The sequence below is a fragment of the Erpetoichthys calabaricus genome, chromosome 17 (genome assembly GCF_900747795.2).
Source record: "Erpetoichthys calabaricus chromosome 17, fErpCal1.3, whole genome shotgun sequence".
NCBI lineage: Eukaryota > Metazoa > Chordata > Cladistia > Polypteriformes > Polypteridae > Erpetoichthys > Erpetoichthys calabaricus.
Genome location: NC_041410.2, coordinates 1,908,054 through 1,935,083, shown reverse-complemented (window position 1 = coordinate 1,935,083; position 27,030 = coordinate 1,908,054). Strand labels below are relative to the sequence as shown.

Below are 27,030 nucleotides of genomic sequence, written 5' to 3'. Positions count from 1 at the left end.
AAATAAAGAAAGGTGAAGGTCTCAGTAAGGTTGATCTCTCAGGTCACCAAAACATTTTGATGGTGTTCTTAGAAAAAACAGAAAAATCAACAGTTTTGGAAACGTCTGCTGTGGCAGAAAGAGAGCAGCAACAAGCCATAGAATTAAACAACGAGGTTAATTAACAGCAAGAATCAGCTTCTCATTAAGAGACTGGTTGGAGTGAAATTGGATTACTGGTCATCTGTTAGCTCGTTTCAAATTTCATTTCAGCTGCCATTTAATGAAGAAAGGAATACATTCAGGGGACTGAATCCTTAAAATCAGTGCTATTAAAATGAAGGAAAAATAAGTTAATTAGCAGTGAAAACTGGTCATTGATTAAGAAATGGGTCAGAATGAAAACCTGAAACCACTGCGGCCCTCCAGGACTGGAGTTCGACACCCCTGCGTTAAATCATTACAGAAGGACTTGGACAGCAGACAGGCTTGAGCAGATTTGTGGACGATGAAATTTAATGTCAGTGAATGTAAAGAATTACAAAAAAGAAGTAAAAATGTTAGGTTTGAATACACAATGGGTGGTCGGAAAATCGAGAGTCTTCCTTTTGAGAGAATTTAGGAGTTGTAGTGGACTCGTTATTATTAACTGCCAGTCAGTTGTTCAGAAGCCATTAACAGAATGTCAGGTTATATAGCGCCTTAATGTGTGCAGTACAAGTCCAAGGAGGTTCTGCTCAAGTTTTATAACACGCTGGTGAGGCCTCATCTGGAGTCCTGTGTCTTTGGTCTCCACAAAGACATAGCAGCACCAGAAAAAGTCCAGAGAAGTAACTAGAGTGATTCCAGGGCTACAGGTGGTGAGTTATGAGGAAAGATTAAAAAAGCTGAGCCTTCACAGTTTAAGCAAAAGAAGATGAAGAGCAGACCTGGCTGAAGTGTTTAAAATTATGAAGGGAATCAGTCCTGTGGATCGAGACCCTAACTTTGAAATGAGTTCATCAAGAACACGGGGACACAGTTGGAAACTTGTGAAGGGGAAATTTCACACAAACATTAGGAAGTTTTTCTTTACACAAAGAACGACTGACACTTGGAATAAGCGACCAAGTAGTGTGGTGGACAGTAGGACTTTACGGACTTTCAAAACTCAACTTGATGTTTGTTTTGGAAAAAAAAAAGTGGATAGGACTGGCGAGGTTTGTGGGGCTGAATGGCCTGTTCTCGTCCATTGTGTTCTACTGTTCTAAAGTGTACCACAGGCCACTTTATCATGTCTGCGAATTTGAAAAAAAGTGCTTGAATATCACAGAAAAATATTTCTTGTAAACTTTGAAGAAGATTGCATAAAGAAAACTTCAAAAGCAAGTGTGCCAAATGCAGCCATTTTCTGACTAATCTAACGTTAGTGTGGTGAGGTGTTGGAGGACAAAGAGGGAACACCTTGGTTTTTTTCTATAATTTTCTTGAACATTCCGGTTGATTTTTCGACTTCTCTCATCAGGCTAAGAATCTTAGTTCGCTTGCAGGAGCAATATATTCGCGCTAATCCGAGACAGAGGCTGCGGGCCGAGGGGAGAGGGAAGCGTGATGTCAGGTGTGGGGAGCCGGGCAGGGCCCTCCTCACTCACGCGCCAGCCTGCGTTCCAGTCGCTCAACTTCAGCATTTTGCAGTGTACTTTGCCTCCGCTATGCTAGCGATACCTGTTATGTTTATTGATCTTTAAAGTTTGTCCTGTTTCACTACTATGTGGGCGGACCCGCAGGGAATGGCTAGTTAAGAATAAATGAAATACTTAAAAATAGCACAATCTACTTAAGAAAACAACAAAATAAGTGATTTAAATGAGAAGAGAATACTTCAAATAAATTCTGTTTAGCCTAACATACCAACAGTGGCTTATATGAGGGCTTCTCTAATAGGGTAGATGATACACCAGAACTAGCAAACTTGCTTTACTCTAAAGACACGCCACTCTCCACCATAACATTTCAGGAATTTCCAACCCTCCATCCACGCACATCCCCTCTAGTGGCTCAGAAATACAAGGAGGCCTCCATCCAAGGTGAATTTCTGACAAAATTGTGGCCATTATACTGTATGTAAAGTGCATTGAAGGACAACTTGAAAGATTTTAAATAATACAATCATTGTGAGAAGAAGACATCTTACCTCAGCAATATAAAAACTCCTAAAGCCAGTCCAGCTAGGATATTAATGCTCAGCGAGGCATAAAAGATGTAAGTCCTTGCCATCTTTTCTGACAGTTTTCCTGGAAAACAGAAAGGCACACCAGATGACACCACCGCTTCAGAAAAGAGCTTCTACTTGATATGCAGTGGATTCAGAAAGTATTCATTATCTCCAAACTTTATTGTATTGTTGATTTTATTTAAAATAGATCAATTTGACATTTTGCTCATCAATCTACACCCAATAACCAGTAAAGACAAGGTGACAACACGATTTCAGAAAGGTCTGTGTATTTCTTAAAAGTCAAAAACTGAAATCTCACCTTCCTAGAAGTATTCAAACCATTTTGTGTGTGCGCAGGAGCACCCAGTTTAGTCTAATTCTCCTTGACATGTGTCAAGAACTTGAGTGGAGTCCACCTGTGGCAAACTGAATTGACTGGACATCATTTAGAAAGTCACACGTGCCCCTGTCTGTAGAAGGTCCCACAATTCACACCGCATGTCAGGACAAAAAAAAAACAAGTTGTGAAGTCCAAGGAACTCTCTGTAGACCTCCAATTGTGGTGAGGCACAGATCAAAGCAAGGGGATCAAACCATTTCTGAAGGTTTTAGTGTTCCCATAAGCACAGTGGCCTTAAGAATTGTGAAATGGAAGACTTCCCAGAATTGGCCATCCAGCCAAACTGAGTAACCAGGCAAGAAGGGCCTTGGTTAGGGAGGTGACCAAGAACCCATTCAAGTCACGTCAAGTTGGGGAGCATGCACTGGTACACTGTGTTGCTGCACCCACTACACTGTGAAACAACTCAGGATCCCGGTTGGCAACACCCCAGGCAGTCACATGGTCCAGTCCCACCCTCCAGAAATAACCCATCTATCTGCCGCAGCCAAGTGTTACGTGGGCGACCCCTTGGCCTGGTCCAGCCACTCGGGTCCCCAACAATGAGGATCTTATGAGCTGGATCACCCTCGGGAAATCGCGCCACATGGCTGTAGTGCCATAACTGACGCTCCCTCACAATGCAGGTAATGTGCCTCATTCTGGACTCCGTGAGCATTCAACACAAAGTCAAACCAACGATACTGAAGGTGTTTCTGGATGAGACACAGTACCAAAGGAATCCAGGACCCATTGGTCACTCAAAAAGAGCTTCAGAAGTCTTCTGCTGAGATGGTAGAATCTGTCAGTCGTATGACCATCTCCATAACACTCCATCAATCAGACATTTATATTATTAGCTTGATAGAAGCCAACCTTGAGTAAAAAGCATATGACATTTTCCAGGACTCTGAGAGCAGGAGGAAAAAAGATGCTCTGATTGGAGGAGTCCAACATTGATCTCTTTGGGCATAACTCCAGGCAGCATATCCTGGGAAGACCCGACATTGCTCATCAGCTGCCTAATACCAACCCTACAGTGAAGCAAAAAGGTGGTGGCTACATCATGCTGTGGTGACAGGAAGTCTGGTCAGAATTAAGAGAAGAATGAATGCAGCCTAACAAAGGGAGGTTCTTGAAGAATATCTACTCCAGAGTGCATGCCATCAAAGACTGTGGTGACAATGTTGGAATGACTTCAGGACTAAGTTTCTGGCCCAGCCAAAGCCCAGGCCTAAACCTTACAGAACGTGTATGGAGAGACCTGAAGACAGCAGTTTACAGACGCTTGACATCCAATCGAATGGAGATTGAAGAGGGTAAACTGATCAAATCCAAGGGTGCAAAGCTTGTGGAGACTTACCCAAGAACACTCAAAGCTGCAACGCTGCCAAAAGGGCTTCTACAAAATATGGATTTAAGGGTCTGAATACTTCATTGGATGAGAGCTTTCCGGTTTTGGCATTTAATTAAATGGCAAACCTTTCTGCAGACATGTTTACACTTTGTCACTACTGGTGATTGCGTGTAGATTGGTGGGCAAAAATGTCAGTTGTACCAATTTAAAAATTAAATCTACAGCACAATAAAGTGTGCACAACATAAAGGCCTCTGAAGACTTTCTGAATATTCTGTATATTTCACATTTCATGTAAAATATGAGATATATGCAAAATGTTGGGAAAATATCATCATAATATAATGACACTGTATGTTACAATATTTTTGATGGAATCAGACGGCGGTCCTAACTCTCTGCCAATGCATACCTTGAAAATAATTCATATTTCAATTTCTTAGCTCATTCGGGGCCTCAACATACCCTGCGGTGGAGTGCACATGTGGAAGGTCAGTATGGAGGATGTGATGCTGACACTCCATACATGCTGAGATATGATGGCTAGGAAGGGGGTGCTGCTTAATCCTAAATGGAGGAGTTTGGTGGCAGCTTTGCTGGTAGTTGTGGTAAAAAGCCTTGTGACACAGCAGTTTGTGTTATCCAGATGTGCCAGGATAGCATATGATATAAGTGATATGACATTCTCTGTGGAGCAGCGGTGTACACTGCAGGTAATCAGGAGTGTCTGCAAAATTCTATTTAATGTGCCAACACCAGTCATTCAAAGCTTCTGTGGAGAGCGCAAAGCACAAGCTGCTAGGTCAGTGTGGATTTACTTGAGGAAAGAAGAAATCAGTAAGTGAGAATTCAATTTTATAGGAGACTTCAGTAAAGGCAGACATCGGCCTGTTTGAACTTTCTGGGTTCTTTCAATGAGGACCTCCATGGACAGAGCTGTGTCCAGCTGTCCTGCACATCCCTCTTTCTGTCTATTTTTCCCTCTAAATGTAAAACAAAGAGATTTTTTGTTATTTACACTTCCAGCTCTCTAACCCACAATGCACTGAGGATGTTCACCTTGAAACGCCAGGATAACGTCTGCAGACTTTGCTGTACCATATCTGTTTGTGGCTTCACAGTGATAAGACCCTGCATCCCTCCTGTTTACGCTGCAGATGTGCAGTTGTTCTCCTGATCCGACATGGCTGCTGTTCTCCTTGACCCAGGTGTAGTTGCTGGTTGGGTTTGCAAAGGCTTTGCAGTATAAAGTTACTGATCCTCCTTCTTCCAGACTGGAGTTGCTCTGTCCAGTGATGACTGCATGCCTGGGGGAATCTAAAATAAAGTAAGAGGTAAGTGATAAACATCTGTCTTGAACTGTGTTTCTACGCGGTATTATCTCATGTAGCATTTGTTGGGAGCTTGTTAATTTATGGGCTAATTGTTATTTGTGTAATATGTGTTGTGATCAAAGTCATTTTGAATTGCTATCATTATTTTTTCTGTGACATCAACTGTGGTTGCCTCCATTTTGTATGTCTGGCCACTATGATGCTATATGGTTTGTACATGACCATGGCGACTGTGATATATAAGATGGCCACTTACACACTTTTATAATGCTCTATTTGTATCATTCTGTGCAGAGTCCGTGGGCAGAAAGACCCCCAATCCTGAAAATGTGCTGCCATTAGACCTATCACCTGAGGCCACCACATTGAAGATCTTCTTCAGCTCCTGTCTGATTTCTGGGCCACTGAAAATTTTCTATTTCACTTTCCTTGTGTTTGTCTTGATTTAGACCAATGAAAAGAAAACGTTTTCCTATTTCTTTAGGTTTGTCTTTGAAGAAAACTATTGTGATCGCAGCGTCATTCTGGGGGTCCGTGTATTGCCGTGAACTGCTGGTGGCCACAATGTTTGGATTGAAAAGGCCATAAGAAGTAGTTTCTTTATCAGCCTGACTTAATAGAGGACTCCTGGCCTCTAAACACTGTGAGCAATCAGCTAAGTTCTCTCCCTCTCACTCAGATCCCACCATCCTGTGCTGTGCCACCGCCTCCCAACTTCAGCCCTCCAGAGTACAAATCCTGCCGACTACGCCAAGTGTATTGGTGTGGACTACCACCATGCGGCATGAGTGTCAGGATTGCGAAAGCCCTCAGCCTTAGCTAAATGAATGATTCCCAGTCTTGGCAGAGCAAATACTCCTTCTGAACACTGACATCACCTGAACTCTGTCTGTCATTTAACCACCACCATCCTTGCTCACTGCCACCACCTCTACACTCCTCTTTTCCTTTTTGAGGTATCTGTTAGCATAAATAAAGTAAAAGTGATAGCCGTCTTGCATTTAAATGTTTTGAGTAATTCTGCTTGAAACACTTACCTCACTTTGAAAATTGTATCAGTGGACTTTTTAGAGTTCAACACACTTTAATGTAATTAAGTGTACCAGCCGGGGATTCATTTATTTAGCTTTGGGGTTTCAGGAGGAAATATACAATTTGCTAAAAAAATATTTTCTTGGTTTTGGCCTTTTCTTTGTTTAAAAAACTAGTTGGCTTTGTTTATTTGTTTTCAATGGCTTTTAGGCTTCTTCTTCTTTTGCCTGCTCCCATTAGGGGTTACCACAGCAGATCATCTTCTTCCATATCTTTCTGTCCTCGGCCTCTTGTTCTGTTACCCCCATCACCTGCATGTCCTCTCTCACCACATCCATAAACGTCCTCTTATGCCTTCCTCTTCTCCTCTATCCTTCATACCCTTCTCCCAATATACCCCTCATCTCTCCTCTGCACATGTCCAAACCAACACAATCTCGCCTCTCTGACTTTGTCTCCCAACTGTCCAACTTGAGCTGAGGCTTCTTGTTACTAAATAAATAAATGTCATAACCATTAAAGAAATGTAAGCATTGTGTAACAGTTTGGAGGGGCTAGAAGTTCTTCTCCATTCCCCTTACATTCTATTCATAGCATTGGTAAACCACTTTCACTTTATTTGGAAAAATATTGAGAGAAAATCAAGCTTCATCCCAGCCTAACACACCTTTTGAGTTATGAAGGAAAACTCTTCTAAGTTTGCCGTGTTCTATTTCTTTAAATGATTCCCTCTCGTCAGAGTTAGACATTCTCATGATATTTGACTGCGGCTCTCGCTCTCCAAACTTCACGCTATTAAAACTGCTAAAAAAATACGACTCACACTGCACATTCAGAAGAAATTGTGAGGACGGGATGCTTCCAATCTGACACGAGTAGTTGGCATGGTCCTTATAGGAAACTCTTTGAATTTCAAGCTTCTCTGAGGTTTCCTTTAACTGTTGTCCATCTCTGTACCAGGAGAAGACCCTGCTAGGGAGACTGCAGGTCGTTTTACAAGTCAGGATCACCGTGCCATTTTCTTGCACATTCTCTGCTGTTGCTTCAATCTTCAGATCTTTAGTACATTAAAGAAACAACAGTTATTGAATTTCTGCTGTCATATTTATATTGTTATGCACTTTATTCTAATTATTTAGGCTTTATTCTTTAGCAATGGCACAATTTAGTGTGCACCGTCACTAGATAATAAAATAAATAACAAAATAGATAATAAATAAAATACAGGAGTCCTAGAGTGGACAATCTTTCTGTTTCAAACTGCAGACTGATTATATATACTATGTTTAAATTATTTTGCTGAAAATAACCAGGATGAACTGAATGTACAGGACTTTAATCCTCCTTTCTTGCACATTCTTCTCATATAGTACTAGTAAATTATAACTTCAGTTATAACCATCTTTGTAAATTAGTTTACAGTTTAATAATAGAGAGAAAAGGAGGTAAGTATACACCACTGAACCACAGAATCTGTTTTAAATAATTTTGTAATCTGGGACCAGAGGGATTGTTCAGGACTAAAAATAACAAAATTAAAGTATAGCTTGAGAAAGGAAGAGCTTAAAAGATCAAACATTCTGATCAGAGTCATTCTCAATCAAGACAAGATAGCCAATCAAATATGTGCAATGTCACAGGTCCCAGAAATGCACGTGTGCATTTTAACATGGTGAAAAGAAAGGCAGGAACAGAGGAAGTGACATTAGGGACACGTGTGACCATTTCACCTGGACATTGGAGAGCGTAATCTTTAAATAACAGCAATTGCTAAATCATAAGCCGCCCACCCAGGACAACATCCACCACTGACAGTTGAGATTTTCAGTAATCTTTTCTAAAACTGTTTATATCCAAACTTTACCATCCATTTTATCTTCTACTATCTATATCTTCTCCTGTTTGGTATTGTTTTATGTTAATAAGTACCACATTACCTTTATATTTCTTATCCTTTGTCTTTTATTGAGAGTGATTAAAATAATAAAATGGCACAAAGTGTGGGTTAGATTGCTACTTTCCTATTCACAAGGTTTATCAAGGCTGTTGAGGTCGTTCCTCAATAATTAGAACAACTGCGGATACAGTAAGGCATAGTTTGGGTATTAAGTGGCAGATAACCAAAAGGGTTGTGCTTTTATGTGTGTTGTGGCGACACCTGCAGGTTTGTTAGCGCTGGTGATACTGAATACAGCAAAGTGGCTGGCAGTCAGCACCACTTGAGGCTTTGTCTGATTAGGATCTCGGTGTATGTGTGTGTGTGTGTAGTTGCGTCAAGAGTCCTGGTAAACGTTCCTGGTGAGGTCTCGCAGACTTCACGATAATACAACAATGCCCACCTCAATCATGTGGCACCAAAGAAGGTGGCATTCCGACAGACCTGGCAAAAAACAGCAGCACAAAAAAAACACAAAAAAAACAACAAATCCTACAGTAAGTTTGATGGTTTTAGAAGATGTCTGTTCTGTGGACAACTTTTACATATTCCATGAAATGTCAGTGTCCTTAATGTTTGAGGAGGCAAAAATATCAACGCACTTTATCACTGGTCTTCTTCAATAGAGTGGTAACATTTATATGAAATCAACATCAAAATAACCTGAAATGGACAAATACATAAATCCATTTCATTGCGAAACATCAGTGTTGTATAAAGTACCTGAAATCCACACTTGAGTAAAAGTACAAGAATCTCACCAGAAAATGACTTTGGTAAAAGTTTCCTATGAGTATACTACTTGAGTAAAAGTCTTAAAGTATCTCATATTTTCTGTACTTAGGTATCAAAAGTATTTTTCTGATATTAAATGGACTTAAGTATTGAAAGTAAAAGTAAATGTTGTTAATTAAAAAGGTAGGCAAATTTTGTAGAATTAAGTTTATTCTTTGAAGCAGGCACACCAACTTAAAATGGAGTTTATTTTACAGTTGCAGGAAAACAAGTTTCTTCACAAGTTCCTTCCTTCCTTCCTTCCTTCCTTCCTTCCTTCCTTCCTTCCTTCCTTCCTTCCTTCCTTCCTTCCTTCCTTCCATTCATTAATCATCCCCTCCTTTCTTCCCTCCCTCCCATAATCTATCCCTCAGGATTCAGTTACAGGACTTAAAAGCTACTCAATAACACACAGCTATATATTACTTTTACCCCATCTGCAGCTGTAATCAGTTAATTATGTGCATCAGCCAGCCCTAATTTGTGTCACTGACAGTTATAATCATTTTCATTTTTTTTTAATTTATTAAATGAATTTTGAATGCTCTTCTTTAACTTGTCACAATCACAAGCTTTCCCTCCCCTGGTGTAAATAACAGTTACTTGAGGAAAGATCTGAGCGGCAGATAATAACTTATAAGAGTGTTTCACAATAATGGACAGTTTTGTCCACAGTTTTACATTGAATTAATTCCACAGAATTCAGCAGTAAATGTTATATTTGTGATTCAAATGTTATCAGCAACATCTCGACAGGCATAATGTTAATTATGATAATTAAATTAAATTCACTTGCCTGAATGCTCTCATTTGCGCCTGTGCATTTTTGTGATTAACTGGCATGCTTGCAAACCAGGATCTCTTATTTGCCACTTGTACTGAATTTTGTTTTTTGTATTGAAGATGCTTAAGGGATATGTACCGGAGTAAAAGTATATTTTTTGCTTAGGGAATGTAGTTAAGTAAAAGTGAAAGTTGTCAGAAATATAAAAACTCAAGTAAAGTACAGATCCATCCATCCATCCATTTTCCAACCCGCTGAATCCGAACACAGGGTCACGGGGGTCTGCTGGAGCCAATCCCAGCCAACACAGGGCACAAGGCAGGAACCAATCCCGGGCAGGGTGCCGACCCACCGCAGGACACACACAAACACACACACACACCAAGCACACACTAGGGCCAATTTAGAGTACAGATACTACCAAAAAATACTTAAGTACTGTAATGAAGTGTTATTACTTCGTTACATTAGAACACTGCTAAACATGTTTGACACGCTTGAATATGTGAACAGCATCGGCTGTAAGAGAAGAACCAATCCTGGAGTGAGAAACAGTCCATTTGAAGACACACTCGCTACTCACACAGTCAGCAATTAGCCTAATATGAAGAACTGTGGGATTAAAAACAAACCAACAAACAAAACACGATGTAACAGAAGGTGTCCGTGACAGATCCTCTGTAGTGGAACAAGGCTGGACCCTATGGCAAGCCAAATTAACATTTAGAGATATCTCAAAATGAATTTTAAGATATATGGAAATCCATTTTAAATATCTTAAAGCGTTTTATGATATCTCAAATAGATTTCAAGATATCTTGAAATGACATGCTGTGCATTTTGAGATATCTGAAATGCATTTCAAGATACCTTAAATGTCATTCGAAATAAGTTCCTGTGCATTTTAAGATATCGTAAATACATTTCGAGATATCTCGAAATCACTTCCCGTAAAGTTTCCTATTCCTTCAATGGGACTTCCTGACTATTTTAAGATATGTCAAAATGAAGTTATTTTAGCAAATAACATATCTTAAGCATTTAAGATTACATTGTGCACGAAGAAGGGGCAGGAGTTGCCTCGAAAGCTTGCATATTGTAATCGTTTTAGTTAGCCAATAAAAGGGGTCATTTTGCTTGACTTCTCACTTTAAGCCTTTAAGATAATTTTCACTATTGTTTGAGATATCTAAAATACATTTTTAGATATGTGAAATTCATTTCATGATATCTTAAAATGGGTCTCTGCTCCATTTCAGATATCTTACAATATATTTCTAGATATCTCAAGTTGTATTTATTTACATTTTAAGATATCTTTAAAAAGACACTACTTAATTATTTCAAGATATCTCAAAAGCATTTTCAGATATCTACAATACAATTTAGGATATCTGAAATACACTTCCAGATATCTCAAAACAGCTTCCTGTCCATTTTCAGATATCTCAAAATCACTTCCTGCTCATTTAAAGACATCTCATATACATTTTAAGATATCTTATAATAAACAGGAAGTCCCATTGAAAGAATTGGCATTTTTAGAGGAAATGATTTTGAGATATCTTGAAATGCATGATAGGTCCATTTAAGATATCTGAAAATTCATTTGAAGACATCTTGAAATGCAGGCACGGTTATTTTGAGATATTTGAAAATGTATTTGAGATGTGTTGAAAACCATTTGAGATATCTCAAAATCTTTTGCAGATATCTTAAAATGTAAAGGAAATTATTTTAAGATATCTCCCAGCGAGTTTCAGATATCTTAAAAAGTAAATTACATTTTAAGATATCTGAAATTCATTTTGAGATATCTCTAAACGTTAAATTGGCTTGCTGTAGGGCATATTATGATTACTAAAAGACAGGGAAATGGTGTTAAATCAGAATATGTAGCAGCATCAGACAGAAGACAAGAACCAGTTTAGAGTCAGATGTTAACATAATATGCAAGACTTCTGGGGGGAGAGACAGGCAAGAAAACACCACTTAGGTGTGCAGAAAGCCGGTAAAGTCCACATACTGTAGGTATCAGATCAGGATTTCAACCATATCTCCTGGTGCTGTTAACCATGGAACCAACTCAATTAAAATCCAAAGAGACATTTTTCATTTTACCTGTGATTGTCACGTGGACTCCTGGTGCCTGAGTCCAGCGTTTTCCGTCTTCACTTCCCTCGTATCTAAAGTTGTAGTAGCCGTAGTCCTCTCTCCTCACATTGCCGATCTCTAGAGAGCACTTTTTGTTTTTGTTACCCAAGAATTGAACTCGGTGCCTGTGACTGCTGGACACTTCCCTCTCATTTGTATGATACACTGTGGTTGCTTCATCTCTAGCTATCTCACATTTTTCAATTCCATAAAACCACATTTCTTTTTCAACAGTGAGTTCTGCTGGATGTCTATATGTACAATTAATCCTCAACGTTGATCCTTCCAGTGCACAGATCTTCATTGGCTCATATGTGGCTCCCCACTCACTCAAATCTATAAAACACAAAAATTGAGAAAAGGTGAAGCCTGAGATTTTTAAGACAGTTTACAACAATAAGACACAAATAAAGATTGTATTTTTCAACATAGCTTTCAGGTAATAAATACCATTGACGAACATAAAATCAAAGGCATTACTAAAAAGATACAAAATGGCAAGAGCCCTGAAGTTACACAGTTGCTTCTCTGGTGTCCATCCTAATTGTAAAGTTGGACGTTCTCTCGTCTCTTCCTCCTCTCTTAATTGTCTGCACCTCCATTTTTGTCACATTCTTCTCCAATGTCCCTTTCTTCTTGTAATGGTTAAATGTGAAAGGGTGACTTATGGTGGTTTTTGTACCTTTCAGATGTTTTTGCCTACAAACCAGAAACACCTAAAGCCTGTCCACAATTGTAACCCTTCCTTTTATCAGACATCATAATTCCTGTCATGTTTCACATGCATGTGACCAGTAGAGGTCCCCATTTCTTAGTTTACTCATTCTGTTGGACTACTGCTCTCTTTTTCTTTCACATTCAAGATGAAGGACAGCAAATCATTAAAATTCTCCCCTCGCTCCTAGCAGCCTCTGCCCATCCCTACAGCAGCACCAGTCCTTTGACAGTGAAGTGACCCAATAGCTTTGAGGTCAGCCAGAGAATGCCCTCTAGTTAGCACTCCATCGGCCTTTCTTGACACTTTTTCCCCCCAAAGTGACAGGGTACCAGCAGTTCAAAACATTTCAGCCCAGCATGTGAGCAAGATAAGGGAGCATGTGACAGTGGTTGTTGAACTTCTTTTCAATTCATTTGTTACATTATGCAATATTTTTGAAATGTTTTAGTATTTTCACTGATTAATATGAAAATCTGCACTGCAAATAGTAAAACTGCGGGATCCTCCGTCACTGGTTCAAGTCTGTCACTAATGTTGCGGTAAAGGGCTGCTTCCGTGGAAAACATCCTGCATTGTTCCTGTTCCAGAGAAGACAGGCGCCTTTTCACATAATGACTGCAGACCATGAAGACCAGTGAGTGGCTGGTCCTAGAGTCCACTAGTGAAAGACCACCTGGACCCAGTGCAGTTTGCCAATCGGACAAAGATTGGAATGGAAGATGCAATTCTCTCTCTGCTCCATGAGGCTGGACAAAGCTGGCTGCACTGTGAGGATTCTGTTTTTTGATTTCGCCAGCATGTTCAGTACCATCCCACCACCCCTGTTAAAGGAGGAGGTAAACTCAGAGATATGCTGGAGGATGAGCCTGTGGTGTCCTGATGATGGACTCTCTGTCAGGCAGACTGCAGTATGTGAGACTCAAGGACTGTATGAGCACCACAAGGAACTGGCCTGTCTGCTTCTCTCTTCATCCTGTGCACCTCTCACTAGAAATACAGCAGCAGGTCAGGTCACTGTCAGAAATATTGAGATGATTCTGCACTTATGGGATGTATTGATAAAGATGTTGAGACAAAGAAGAGGAGTTCGGTGGAGAACTTTGAGAATTGTCTGCAACTTAACATCAGTAAAAAACCAAGGGACTGCTTACTGACTTTGATGATTGGTGGTAGACATTCTTTGGTGATTGCCGTACCAAAGACCCTACTACATTGGGTCAAATAAAAAGAAAATAGTCCAGAAACAGGAAATGTTTTCACACAGGGCCAGTTGTCGCCCTCATTCAGTGGTCAAGAGTCCTGTTTTCAACTGAAAGGTATGAAGAGACTTCCTGTTTGTGGACTACTTTCATTTTGCTGAGGTTCTTATTTAACAATATTTGATCAAAAAATGCATGCGCTGTGCACAGTTTGAGTATACAACTGGTCAACGTGACATTTGGATTATGTGACATGAGGTAACAGGAGATTTCTTTCATGGGTGTTTTTGCTATGGTTTGCTATTGTTCAGCATTGGTCACCATAAACCCCCATTTGATCAGACACTTGTTTGTTCGTGAAGACATAAGATTTGAAGTTTGATTGCTGTGAAAGCAGGACATTTTCTCAGCTATCACTGCAAACCACATGAAGTAAGTAAGAGCAGAAGGGAGGTAGGCAAAGGAAGCAGTAGGCATCAGGGAAAAACAATAATCTATAGCAAAGAAAACTTAATAAGCACCTTGGAAGATCTGAATTCCAACAAACAGATGAAGGAGATATGCACCAGGACAGACGGAGAGAAGTGAGGGCAGTGTCCTCTGAAGAAAAGATAAAATGGTCAGCACAGCCCAGATGGTTGGGATAGTTAGAGAAAAAGAAAGCAGCATTTTTCTGCTCAGACTTTGATAGCTTGTCTTTGGAGATGTTGATACTCATTTAACTGATCAGAACAACAGGCTCAACTGAAAGTGTCAGCTAATGGTCTCTGTGGTTTTTGTTACATCCTTCAGTTTTGTTTTCTATTACATATGTTTTGGGGTTAGGGGTTTCCTGCTCTCAGACTTCCTTTTTGCACATTATGATCTTCACTCCTCAAACTCCTCAATCACTTCTATTCTCATCTTCTTCTCCATCATTCCCTCTATCTCTGTGAATCCACTCTTTCATTCTCCCTCTTTAACACCTCCTTTTTCACAGTGTTGTGCTAGTCTGATCATTTTCATCTCTGTCTTTTCTGTCATGATTTCATGTTATGCCTTTGTCTACCACGTATCAGTCTTATTCACTGCACAGCTCTTCACATACATTGTATAAACATCCATTTCAATGTCACAAAGGATCCTTGAAAAGGCAGAACAGCTCCATGAACTTCTTCTGTTCCACCTCACCTTATGGACCAATTTGGTGGCACCTTTATAGCCACATAAGGAGTGTATTGAAATGTTTTACTTGTGTGTGTTGTATTGTATCTTGTCTGCCTTTTGTGTTCTTATTGTCACTGCCGGTGGCTTCCTCTCAGATTCATGTGGGGGAGCCTTACGCAGTTCATGATGAGGAGTTGCAAGGCAGTGATTTACGGCATTGTCTTCATGGGTGGGACCTGGAAGTCCCGCCAAAAACATTGTTCTGGTTGGACAGCCAATGAAGGGTCGGAGCGCCAAAATTAAAATTGACGAGATGGAAGTGATAAAGAGAAGGAATAGTCACTTTGCTTTGCAAGGGATACAAGAAGAACACTATCGACACAGAGGAAAAAAAGTAGAAATGTCTCACCTGGAACACTCAGACAAGGTTAGTGAGGTGGCCCCTTGCAGGCCTTTTTTTTCTTTCTTCCTTAAGACTGTCCCTAGGCTTTGGATTGCCGATTTCGAAGGTTAAGATCGAAGCGGGACTCTCTTGGTAAATTGCGGTGCACAGCTACTTACTGTCCCTTAAGTTGAAATCGGGTCACTAAAACCCCACAACATTCAAGGTTGCTTTTGTGATGAATTCTTTTAAGAAAATGGAGGGTTTACATCTAAAAAGATGTACCAACCTCTTCATGTTAAGTACTAGACTTGGGAATTGTTTGGACCTTCTGCCCGTTAAGCACGGAAAGGCAGCGTCCACATTTCTCAGAATAATTTTTCGCTTAAATCACAGGCACGTAGTGCAAGGTTGTCAAGCAGGTAGTTTGCCCGAAACCACTGCAGTAGTACTCAATGTATCTTTACTTCTTAAATGTTAATGTTTGACTGTTTAATAATTTATACACTTCTTATTTCTTCTTCAAATTCTATTATCAAAATGTTTTATTACTTAATAATTAATATTTATAGAATTTCTATTTATTGTAAATGTTCTTTATTTGTTCAAAAGTAACATTGGTAATTAACAAACTTATTTTATAAATGCTACATTTTAGTTTTTTTCCCTTGCACTCAGTGAGCAAAGCCACTGGGTAATCAGCTAGTATATATATATATATATATATATATATATATATATATATATATATATATATATATATATATATCTGTCTCAAGTGTTTTGTTTATATATGTGCCTCTCCTGAACAGGGGCTTCTTCTGTTTCTTTAAATCACATTGAAAGTTTTCTCATATATATATATATATGGTGTTTGTTGGGGTTGGGACTGGCCGTCCTTTCTAGCAAAAAGTGGGAATTTAGTGTATTTTAGGGGAGTGTCTATGTTATGGGATGGGCATTTTCTTGAGGGGCGGTTAGAGGGGACTTTATTTTGTTTTTGTTGTGGTAGTGAGTAAAAGTGGGTAATTGTTTAGTTTAAATATATCTAAGTTTGTAAAGTTTTCTCTTGAATGTTTCCTTTTGTTTTTTGTCTTTGCTTAATACTAAGTTTTGAGGAGAGAAGTTGCAGAACAGCAAATGCCAATGTGTTAATAAGAGCTCCACAAATGTATTGTTAATGTAGCATTGCCCTCTTTGAGCCTGGGGTAATCGTTACACCTTCGTATATTTGGCATGGCAAAGCAGACTTTCATTTCCAGTGAAAACTGCCATTCCTAACACTGACACCTGTCATCAGCCGTAAGAAATTTAAATGCTGAGTTTATATATGGCCATACAGGAAAATGAGTGTATGCATCGGTAGATCACACATCTGGTACCCTAAAACTGCCTTCAGTGTTAAGTAATATCAGGTGACATCAGTGTTAAGTAATTTAAGGTGAGATGTTGCTGGTGTCCCACAAAACCACAGTATAAAAACTTAATGTTGGAAACTTATGTACACTTAGGAATCCGACAGAAAATGTCAACACTTTTTGGTAAAGCTCAATAGACCTTCTGTACTCCTGCTGAACTCCTATTACCAGAAGAACAGGCCTCAACAAAAGTGTGGACCAAACTACTCAAATGGGAATTCAGCCTAGGCTGGAAGAAGAAAAAGAAGAAAAAGAAAATGGACTGTAAGTAGAGTTTGGTGTGGATTCCACAGGTTCCAGCCTTGAAGAAGAAACCTGAGGTTCATAAGGAAGAGAGAACAACAGAAAAGCTGAAGTGATCGCTAAGCCTTCAACTGCCAGCACATATATGTCTTACGTTAGAAAGGTAGGCTCAATGTGGGAGGCCTTGAAAGACTGTAATAGCATAACAGATGAACAACATAAGGAAAACTAAACACAAAGCACACTCTCTTTGCCAGTGAGGCCTCTCTGGGAGACTTGGCCATATCAGGACAAAGCATGATCCTCCACACTGTAGAAAATAGCTGTTAATTTTACTGCGTAAAACTGTTAAATAGCAAAGGTACACAACGGTAAACTGTAAAACGGTAAAATATTGTTTCAGTAACACTGAAAGGAAACGTACAGACAGATACTGTATGATACTTTTTACATTATTCACCTGTAAAAATATATTCCTTTTCTGTGAAAAAATGGGAAGCACTGCACCAAAAAACGAGATAATGCCATCAGAAAGGAAATTGTATTCTTATCTTCCATTTTACTGCATCAAGCTGTTTAAAGAAAATTTGCTGTTTGTTGATTGCCATGTGTGGTTTGCGCTAATCCACTGTCACATGCTTACCAGGAATATTCATTCTGTAAACAGCTACTGTATATTAATTCAAAATAATCACATGCATTTCCTTTTTTGAAATAACATATTAATCAGATTACTACGACAGCATTTTTTCACTTAAGAATTATACCAAAAGTTAGATCCCTTATAACTTTTCAAGATGCTGAAAAATGAGTTCACACTTTTGTTTTCAGTCGACTAGATTACTGTAATGCACTCCTCTCAGGACCACCCAAAAAAGACATAAATCAGTTACAACAAGTGCAGAATGCAGCGGCCAGAATCCTAACTAGGAAAAGAAAATCCAAGCACATCACACCAGTACTGATGTCACTACACTGGCTACCTGTGCCATTTAGAATTGACTTTAAAATACTGCTTATGGTTTATAAAGCCTTCAATAATCTGCTCCATCCCATATCTCGGAATGCCTTTCACCTTCCACTCCAAATCGTAACCTTAGATCTTCAAATGAGAGTCTGCTTAGAATTCCAAGAGGAAAACTTAAAAGAAGTGGTGAGGCGGACGGCCTTCTGCTGTTATGCACCTAAAATCTGGAATAGCCTGCCAATAGGAATTCGCCTGGCTGATACGGTAGAGTGCACTTTAAACAAACTGTTAAAACCCCTTATTTTAACATGGCTTCCTCACAGCTTCATTTTAGTTTAACCCTGATATTCTGTATATGTATTTAATTATCATTTTTTTCATGGCTCCAAGATCCGTACTCATCCCTACTTCCTCTGCTCTTCTTTTTCCGGTTTTCTGTGGTGGTGATCTGCGCCAGCACCACCCGATCAAAGCACCGTGCAGTCCCAGAGGTCCACATGACCATCACCTGAAAACTGTGAGGACTGATTGAAATCCTTGATGTTAGGTAGAATGCCTAGTGGGGCTGGTCGGGTGGTCCTGTGGCCTTGGAACCCCTGCAGATTTTGTTTTTTTTTTTTGTTTTGTTTATTCTGTCCTCCCTGCCATCAGACCTTACTTTTATTCTATGCTAATTAGTACTGCCTAATTTTATTTGTATGTATTTTTTTTTCTTTCTTCATCCAGTAAAGCACTTTGAGCTACAGCATTTGTATGAAAACCTGCTCTAGAAATAAATGTTGTATGTAGCTGTTTCTTTAAAATCACTGTAAGAGCCAATCTTAGAAAGTTAATGTTTTAAGTTAAATTCATATTGTGTTTGCTTGATCCCTATAGAACATTTATTTCTTATAGCTACCTAGAATACGGTATAGCCCCTTTACCCCCTTTAGCCCCTGCAAGGTAATATAAGACGAACGTTCTTGCTCTATCTGTGGAGCAGAGTGTAAATTAAGTCAGTTTTGGAATAAGTTCTGTGCTGGCATGGACTGGGAGACCCATTTTCAGTTTGTAAGTGGGATAGCCATACAGTTTTCTGACCGTATAGAAATGGTTCAACTGTATAAGCAAACTTAAAGAATGGAACAAGATATCTAAGCAATTAACAGAACTTTTCTTTTCTGTGCTCTGTCAATTTTTTCTCTATTTTCGTGTGAACTATTTTTCTTTGAATTTTTACTAAAACTTTTAAAAAACAAACATATTTTTTTTTCCATGAAGCAAACTAAAGCTGCAGGCAATTTTGAGTAAACACAGCTACAATTACTATTAATTAATGTGCACCCAAGAAAAAATAAGTTTGTGTCGTTGCCATATGATGCCATTTTTCAGAACTGAAACATTTTCTGGGTTTTTTCTTGGTTCTGATTTTTAAATTTGCATACACATGATATTTGCATAAGGCAACGCCCCCTTTGCCATATTGTTTCTGGTGACCTGCACACCTTTGCACATTGGGGGAAAAAAATAAATGATTCCCTAATTTGTGAGGTATGTTGAGGTTTTTATGGTGGGTTGTTGTTTTGGCAAACGTGTAGGATGCCATATACCACAAAAGCAAACTTTAATTCTCCATCAGACAATGTGCCATCACTTCATTAAACATTGAATTCTTTTCTTTTGTATAAAGGTAAATGGCAGAACATGTTTGCTATTGATTGTTAGTATTGTACCAATGCAGACTGTATACCGGTCTGTGCTTCTGACAGATACTTTAATGATTGGCATATTTATGAAAGTTCATGTACTTTGGCTTATAGTTGAACCTTCATTTTTATTGTATATATTTTTTGTATATTTTTATTGTGGAAGAAAATTTAATACATACAGACACCCCCCCACTGGAATGCCCCGATTTAAGCAATAAAAAACACAGGCAGGAGAAAGTGTCAATCGTTATTCTTTATCTTAATCTTTGAAGAGGTTACAAGTGTATTACATGTTAGCCACATGTTAGTCACATTGCTACAAAGGAAAAAATGTCCTCAGCGCTATATTTATACAATCCATTGATTAGGTCACTTATCTTTTAAAGGAATTCATTACAAATTCAGAAAACTTTTAATATGATTGGCTACACCTAGTTGCTAACAGGACATGGTAGATTTTGATACCTTAGATGACCACAATTTGATTGATAGTCCTGTTTGTTTAGGATGTACGTGACTTTTTGAATGTATGTTTTTCATTTTTGTGTGAATTTTTGTGTGAAGGAGAGAAAAGAACAATGGCCTATATATAGATTATGATCCAGCTTGGTTCAAAACAGGAAACAGTATTGTAAGGGAAAAGTTATACTATAAATATAGCACTTCTCTTAAGGGATTATGTAAAGGACAAGAAATACATTTTATCATCTTTATATATAATTCACTAAGCCGACAGAACAGACATATGCACAATATAGCCACGCCCGCCAACTCACAGAGACACGCCCACCAACACTAAGACGATGGGATATGCCGACAACTCACAGAGCCACGCCCGCCAACAACACAGAGTCACACCCACCAACTCTAAGACCATGGGACGAGAACGCCAGCCTGCCCGCCTGACTGTTACCAGCGTGTAAAACCATCGCAGCTTTTAACTCACAAACTGCAACAACTCGCCAAACAAGGACACCCTGTCTCTTGAGGCATTCACACTGCCGGAAGACAACCATGGGATACACAAAAAATAGCCATATCAGTCAACTCACAAAGCCCAGCCCACCAACTCACGCCCACGTCCACCCACGCTCTCAAGGCATTCACAGTGCCTGCTCATGTGCCCGGACGCAACAACTCACCAACTCGCTTTCGTCTCTGCTACAATACACATGCACCACTGAGCCACATTGACTTTTCATTATTCTTTTCGGTTTCAGCTGCATTTCTATATATAATCCACCAAGTCGTCCGACCATGGGATACAAACGACAGAGCACCGGCCAACAACTTGAACCGATACAGAGACACGGCCACCAACTCTAAGAGCATGGGACGAGAACGCCTGCCCGCCTGACTGTTACCAGCGTTCACCGCAACGTACTGGAGTGTAACTCACAAACTACAACAATTCACCAAACACTGCATCTGACACTGTCTATATCTAAGAAGATATATAGATACTCATTATTCCCCGGCACGCATCCACCCACGCTCTCAAGGCATTCACAGTGCCTGCTCATGTGCCCGGACGCAACAACTCACCACACACAAATTTTGCTTAATTTGACTCAACACGGGAAAACTCACCCGGCCCGGACGCGGAGAGGATTGACAGATTGATAGCTCTTTCTTGATTCTGTGCGTGGTGTTGCATGGCCGTACTTAGTTGATGGAGCGATTTGTCTGGTTAATTCCGAAAACGAACGAGACTCCCTACTGCTAAATAGTTACGCGATCGCCAGGCGGTCGGCATCCAACTTCTTAGAGGGACAAGTGGCTTTCAGCCATGTGAGATTGAGCATTAACAGGTCTGTGATGCCCTTGGATGTCCGGTACTGCACGCGCGCTACACTGAATGGATCAACGTGTGTCTACCCGGCGCCGACAGGTGTGTGTAAGCTGTTGAACCCCATTCGTGATGGGGACTGGGGCTTGCAATTGTTCCCCATGAACGAGGAATACCCAGTAAGTGCAGGTCATACACTCGCACTGATTACGTCCCTGCCCTTTGTACACCACCCCCCCCACTACTACCATGGTCAGGTGACTTGGTGGATTATATATAGAAAAGCAGCCGGAACCGCAAAGAACAATGAAAAGACAACATGGCTCAGAGGTGCACAGACAGCGACTCAGGTTAGGAGTTGGGGGCGGACACATGAGCAGGCAGTGTGTACTGAACGATGATTGTAAGTTGGTTCGTAGCGTGCATTGTTGTAATGTTACTTTTCTTGGTGGTTTATTAAATTACGGATTTTTCAAATGTTCATTTTTTTCCCTGTGCTTAAAAATCATTAAAAAAGCGGTGTGATTATCGCGGGTTGGCTAGTAGTGAATAATAAAATAATAGCGTCAGCTTTTAAGCATAAGAAAAAAAGGATATGAGACTCAGACACATGCAAGGTGCACACATAGAGCAGGATTGAAATTTAACTCTTACATTATATGTGCTATAAAGAAATAAAGTGATTTACTGTATAAGATACAGCTTCAAAGTGTTATACCATAGACCTAAAAATATTGTCACCTTTTTTTTAATGGTGAAATTCTGAGAACTGCAGCTGCTAGTTGTTTTATCGTAAATGTAACATTTTTGTTTTCACAATGCAGGCTTTGAGATAGCAGGAGCTGAACAAAGACCAAGTGGCATTACTGCCTTGTAGTTGTCTTTGCAAGGCCGATACAACATCAGGGTAGGTGGCAAGGTTTTAGAAATGTGATCTGCTGAGTGGTGCTAATTTATTCAGGAAATAATGACACACCTACTTCACAACTACGGCCTTAGCTGGGTGAGCCTCTGAGGTGCTAAAGTGACCACAAACACAAACACAGAAAGCCTGTCAGAACAGTTAGCTCAAGAACTTTAATAGCAAGGAAAATTTCACCCATCTTATCAGATACCCGCTGTATTCAATCCTCAGGTCCAGAAGAACAGCAAAGGGAATCGAGGAGCTGAAGCGGAGTCTCAGAAGGCCCTTAAAAACTGCCAAACTATCACTCAGCTAAAAGACTTGGACAGACCAAATGGTCTCACCTCTCTTGTAATGCAAAGTCGGCCTGTTTAACAGGCTGATGGCCGAGCTCAGCGTTAAAGAGGTCTGGTCTCCTGCTCATCACTTCCTCGTTCGTCTTTTTGAATTTGTGCTAAAGTGTGAAGATGGCTTCTAATACATCGATTGGTATGACAAATGTGGGATGAGAGAAGGGCCAATACTTCCTGTCATGTTGCAAAAACATCACTTTAAAAATTTAAGATGACTAGCTAAGCAAGAAAGACAACTGTCAGGGAGACGTATAAAATTAGGGTCTCGCAAGTGTGAGCTGAGCTGCGCAGGGAAGGAGGGGAGTGGAGGGGAGTGAAGCACAATGGCCTTACCTTCATGTGGCCACCCTAAAAAGTCATAAGGAGATAAATAAAGTCATGTTACCCAGAGACACATTAAGAGTTCAGTGGAGGCAACAGAATTAGTGAGACAATGTGACCTACTGGAGGGCATCATCATATCAAACAAATAACAGAAGAAAACAAGTGGACAACTGAAAAAAATGAAAATGAATAACAACTAACAGAGCAAAGTTACAAGAAGAACAGCAGAGCTCCACTCTGCCAGCTGAAACTACAGACAGTCTGACATCACCTAGAGAAATAAGAATAAAGCGGAGTTCTTAAAATAAAGTGGACTTGTGTTGATCTTACCTGCTGTACAGGGAGCGACAGCCAAAATGATCAAAAGGAAGAGGCAGCGTGGAGAGGCCTAAAATAAAAATAACACAAAGAGTCTGAGATGAGTTTAGAGTTCAGCGACTTTATGGTTCACTGTACTTGAATAAGAAGACAAAATACAACAAACAGTCACTAGGCTTGCAGAGTGATTGATATGAAAGGCACTATATGATAGATAGATAGATAGATAGATAGATAGATAGATAGATAGATAGATAGATAGATAGATAGATAGATAGATAGATAGATAGATGAAAGGCACTATATGATAGATAGATAGATAGATAGATAGATAGATAGATAGATAGATAGATAGATAGATAGATAGATAGATAGATAGATAGATAGATAGATAGATAGATAGAGTGAAAGGCACTATATAATAGATAGATAGATAGATAGATAGATAGATAGATAGATAGATAGATAGATAGATAGATAGATAGATAGATAGATAGATAGATAGATAGATAGATGAAAAGCACTATATTATAGATAGATAGATAGATAGATAGATAGATAGATAGATAGATAGATAGATAGATAGATAGATAGATAGATAGATAGATAGATAGATTGATGAAAGGCACTATATAATAGATAGATAGATAGATAGATAGATAGATAGATAGATAGATAGATAGATAGATAGATAGATAGATAGATAGATAGATAGATAGATAGATGAAAGGCACTATATTATAGATAGATAGATAGATAGATAGATAGATAGATAGATAGATAGATAGATAGATAGATAGATAGATAGATAGATAGATAGATGAAAGGCACTATATGATAGATAGATAGATAGATAGATAGATAGATAGATAGATAGATAGATAGATAGATAGATAGATAGATAGATAGATAGATAGATAGATAGATGAAAGGCACTATATAATAGATAGATAGATAGATAGATAGATAGATAGATAGATAGATAGATAGATAGATAGATAGATAGATAGATAGATGGATGAAAGGCACTATATTATAGATAGATAGATAGATAGATAGATAGATAGATAGATAGATAGATAGATAGATAGATAGATAGATAGATAGATAGATAGATAGATGAAAGGCACTATATAATAGATAGATAGATAGATAGATAGATAGATAGATAGATAGATAGATAGATAGATAGATAGATAGATAGATAGATAGATAGATAGATAGATGGATGAAAGGCACTATATTATAGATAGATAGATAGATAGATAGATAGATAGATAGATAGATAGATAGATAGATAGATAGATAGATAGATGAAAGGCACTATATGATAGATAGATAGATAGATAGATAGATAGATAGATAGATAGATAGATAGATAGATAGATAGATAGATAGATAGATGAAAGGCACTATATGATAGATAGATAGATAGATAGATAGATAGATAGATAGATAGATAGATAGATAGATAGATAGATAGATAGATAGATAGATAGATAGATAGATGAAAGGCACTATATGATAGATAGATAGATAGATAGATAGATAGATAGATAGATAGATAGATAGATAGATAGATAGATAGATAGATAGATAGATAGATAGTACATTTTTTAATCCAAGAGGTAAATGTATTTGTAAAGAACATAAACAATATAGAAATATTATAATAATAACAACACCCTCACATAAGTGTTGTAAAAAAGAAGAAAAGACCTTTTGACTTGTCTAAAGAGAGGAGAGCAGCCCCACTGGGGCACTGTAAAGGCATACTGCCGTAGATTTGAAACAGCCCCGGTTGTGTTTCTTGACACACTTTCGATGAATAATTTGTTGTCTGAAGGTCCTCATCACTTTTGACTTGATTCTCCACTACCTCTACCAGGTTCAGGGAGATTTCCATAGCTGAGCCTGTTCTAATGTTATAACACAGTGATTGAACTGGCACCCTTGTGCCTGTAGAACACCCTGCCTACTCTTGGTGTGGCTGATTAGGACCTGCGTCTCTTTATATATATATATATATATATATATATATATATATATATATATATATATATATATATATATATATATATATACACATTACATTTGATTTTCTAAGGATTTTGAGTAACAGCCTAACATAGCTATATTAACGTTTCTTATTAATTACATTTTTATTCTTTTGCATTTTTCCAGAATGGCTTTACCATTTAAAACTGCAATAAAAAAGATGCAACAGCAGGAGATAAAATCTGAAAACCTGATTTACCTTTTGCTCCCAGTTTTTCGGTGCCATACTCCACACTTGTGTGTCTCCAGCTGCAGATCTTCTCGAAACAGCAGTAAAAATCTGAAGGCTCTCTGAACGAGTGTTGTTGGCTTTTCAGGAAAGTGTCTAAAAGAGGAAGAACGTGACCCTTTAAAATAACTTATTAGTGACTTCCTCATTGTTGTGATGTGAGATTTTACATATAATTTGATGAATATTTTTGTATGTCTTTATTTGATTTTTAGGCAAAGCAATGTAATTTAGTGTTACTTTGGTGAGAGGCATTCGTGTTTGCCCCCCTTTTACGGCTGAACCTCTTTGAATTTTACGACAGGATTTGGGGGATGTGTGTTTTAAAGCAGTTTGCCGAGTGTTTCTTTGCTTATGTCATTTCTACCCCCGCAAATGCGCTAAGGTGTACTTTAACATATGGTTTGGGGGTGGCAGGTGTTAAGATGTTCTATTTCCCCCATTGGTCTGAAGTATGGCTGTTTGGAATAATGGCTTGTCTCAGAGGCCTTTAAGTACCATGATGTCCTATTGGCTGTAGGGATTGGACAGCACATCTATAAATGTATGTGTTTAACCTCACACTCTCTCTCTTACCAACCAACATATGATGAAGAAGCATCTCTCTTGCTAACCTGATGATGAAGACCACACAATGAAGAGCACAGCTCAGCTGCCATTTTGAACAGACATGTGGCTGAAAGCTGAGCACCAATGATGCCTTAACTAGAGACATTTAAGTAACTACAAGACTGTGTGCCGCCTGAACTACATATCACCATTTAATCAGGTTGTATGGTTGCCAATATTCAAATGTACTTTGCATTTTGTTATTATTTATGAATATTATCAATAATACTAATACATTGTTTAAACTGTAACTTAACTTCTGCTTGTCTTTTACTGCATCTAATTGCCTAAGGTTATAGATATAGAAGGGAAGGTGGGGATAAGTTATATACAATAATACCTTATAAACAGTGGTAAGTCTGTGAGATTAGGCATTCTGACAAAGGCTACTTATTAATAATACAATAGGGGAAAGTAGAGCAATATATATTACTCTACCAAGACAAAACATTCATACATACTGAGAAGTTCTACTTTTGGTTTTGAGGGCAGTCAGCCTTTTTAATGTGACTGATACATTAATGAAAGGCAGTAAGGAGAGGCCTGCTGCAACAGAACGTCAAGGGCAAGGGTTCAGGGCACTTCATCCCAGGGTCTTTGCAGATTTTCTCTCCTTTCAGAAAGTTCTTTCCATCTCTTCAAAGTCTAGGCCTGTGTGTGTGCGAGATGCACCAAATCTGACCAGGATAGTTTCTGGGAATGCATTGGAGTTAGTGGGTCAACAAAATGCAATAATAAGCAAATGAACTGGCCCAGTGT

The 27,030-nt window shown here is 38.9% G+C and overlaps 1 protein-coding gene across 1 annotated transcript; it reads right to left on the bottom strand.

Moving 5' to 3' along the window:
• Positions 1 to 4,942: 4,942 nt before the first annotated feature.
• On the bottom strand, positions 4,943 to 25,734 carry LOC114643327 (sialoadhesin-like). Its single transcript, XM_028791921.2, has 5 exons — positions 25,633 to 25,734; positions 23,388 to 23,445; positions 11,894 to 12,262; positions 7,102 to 7,335; positions 4,943 to 5,229 (listed from the first exon to the last, which is right to left on the bottom strand). The coding sequence occupies exons 1-5, from the start codon at positions 25,657 to 25,659 to the stop codon at positions 4,943 to 4,945; spliced, it is 975 nt and encodes a 324-aa protein (XP_028647754.2). The 5' UTR covers positions 25,660 to 25,734.
• Positions 25,735 to 27,030: the final 1,296 nt, after the last annotated feature.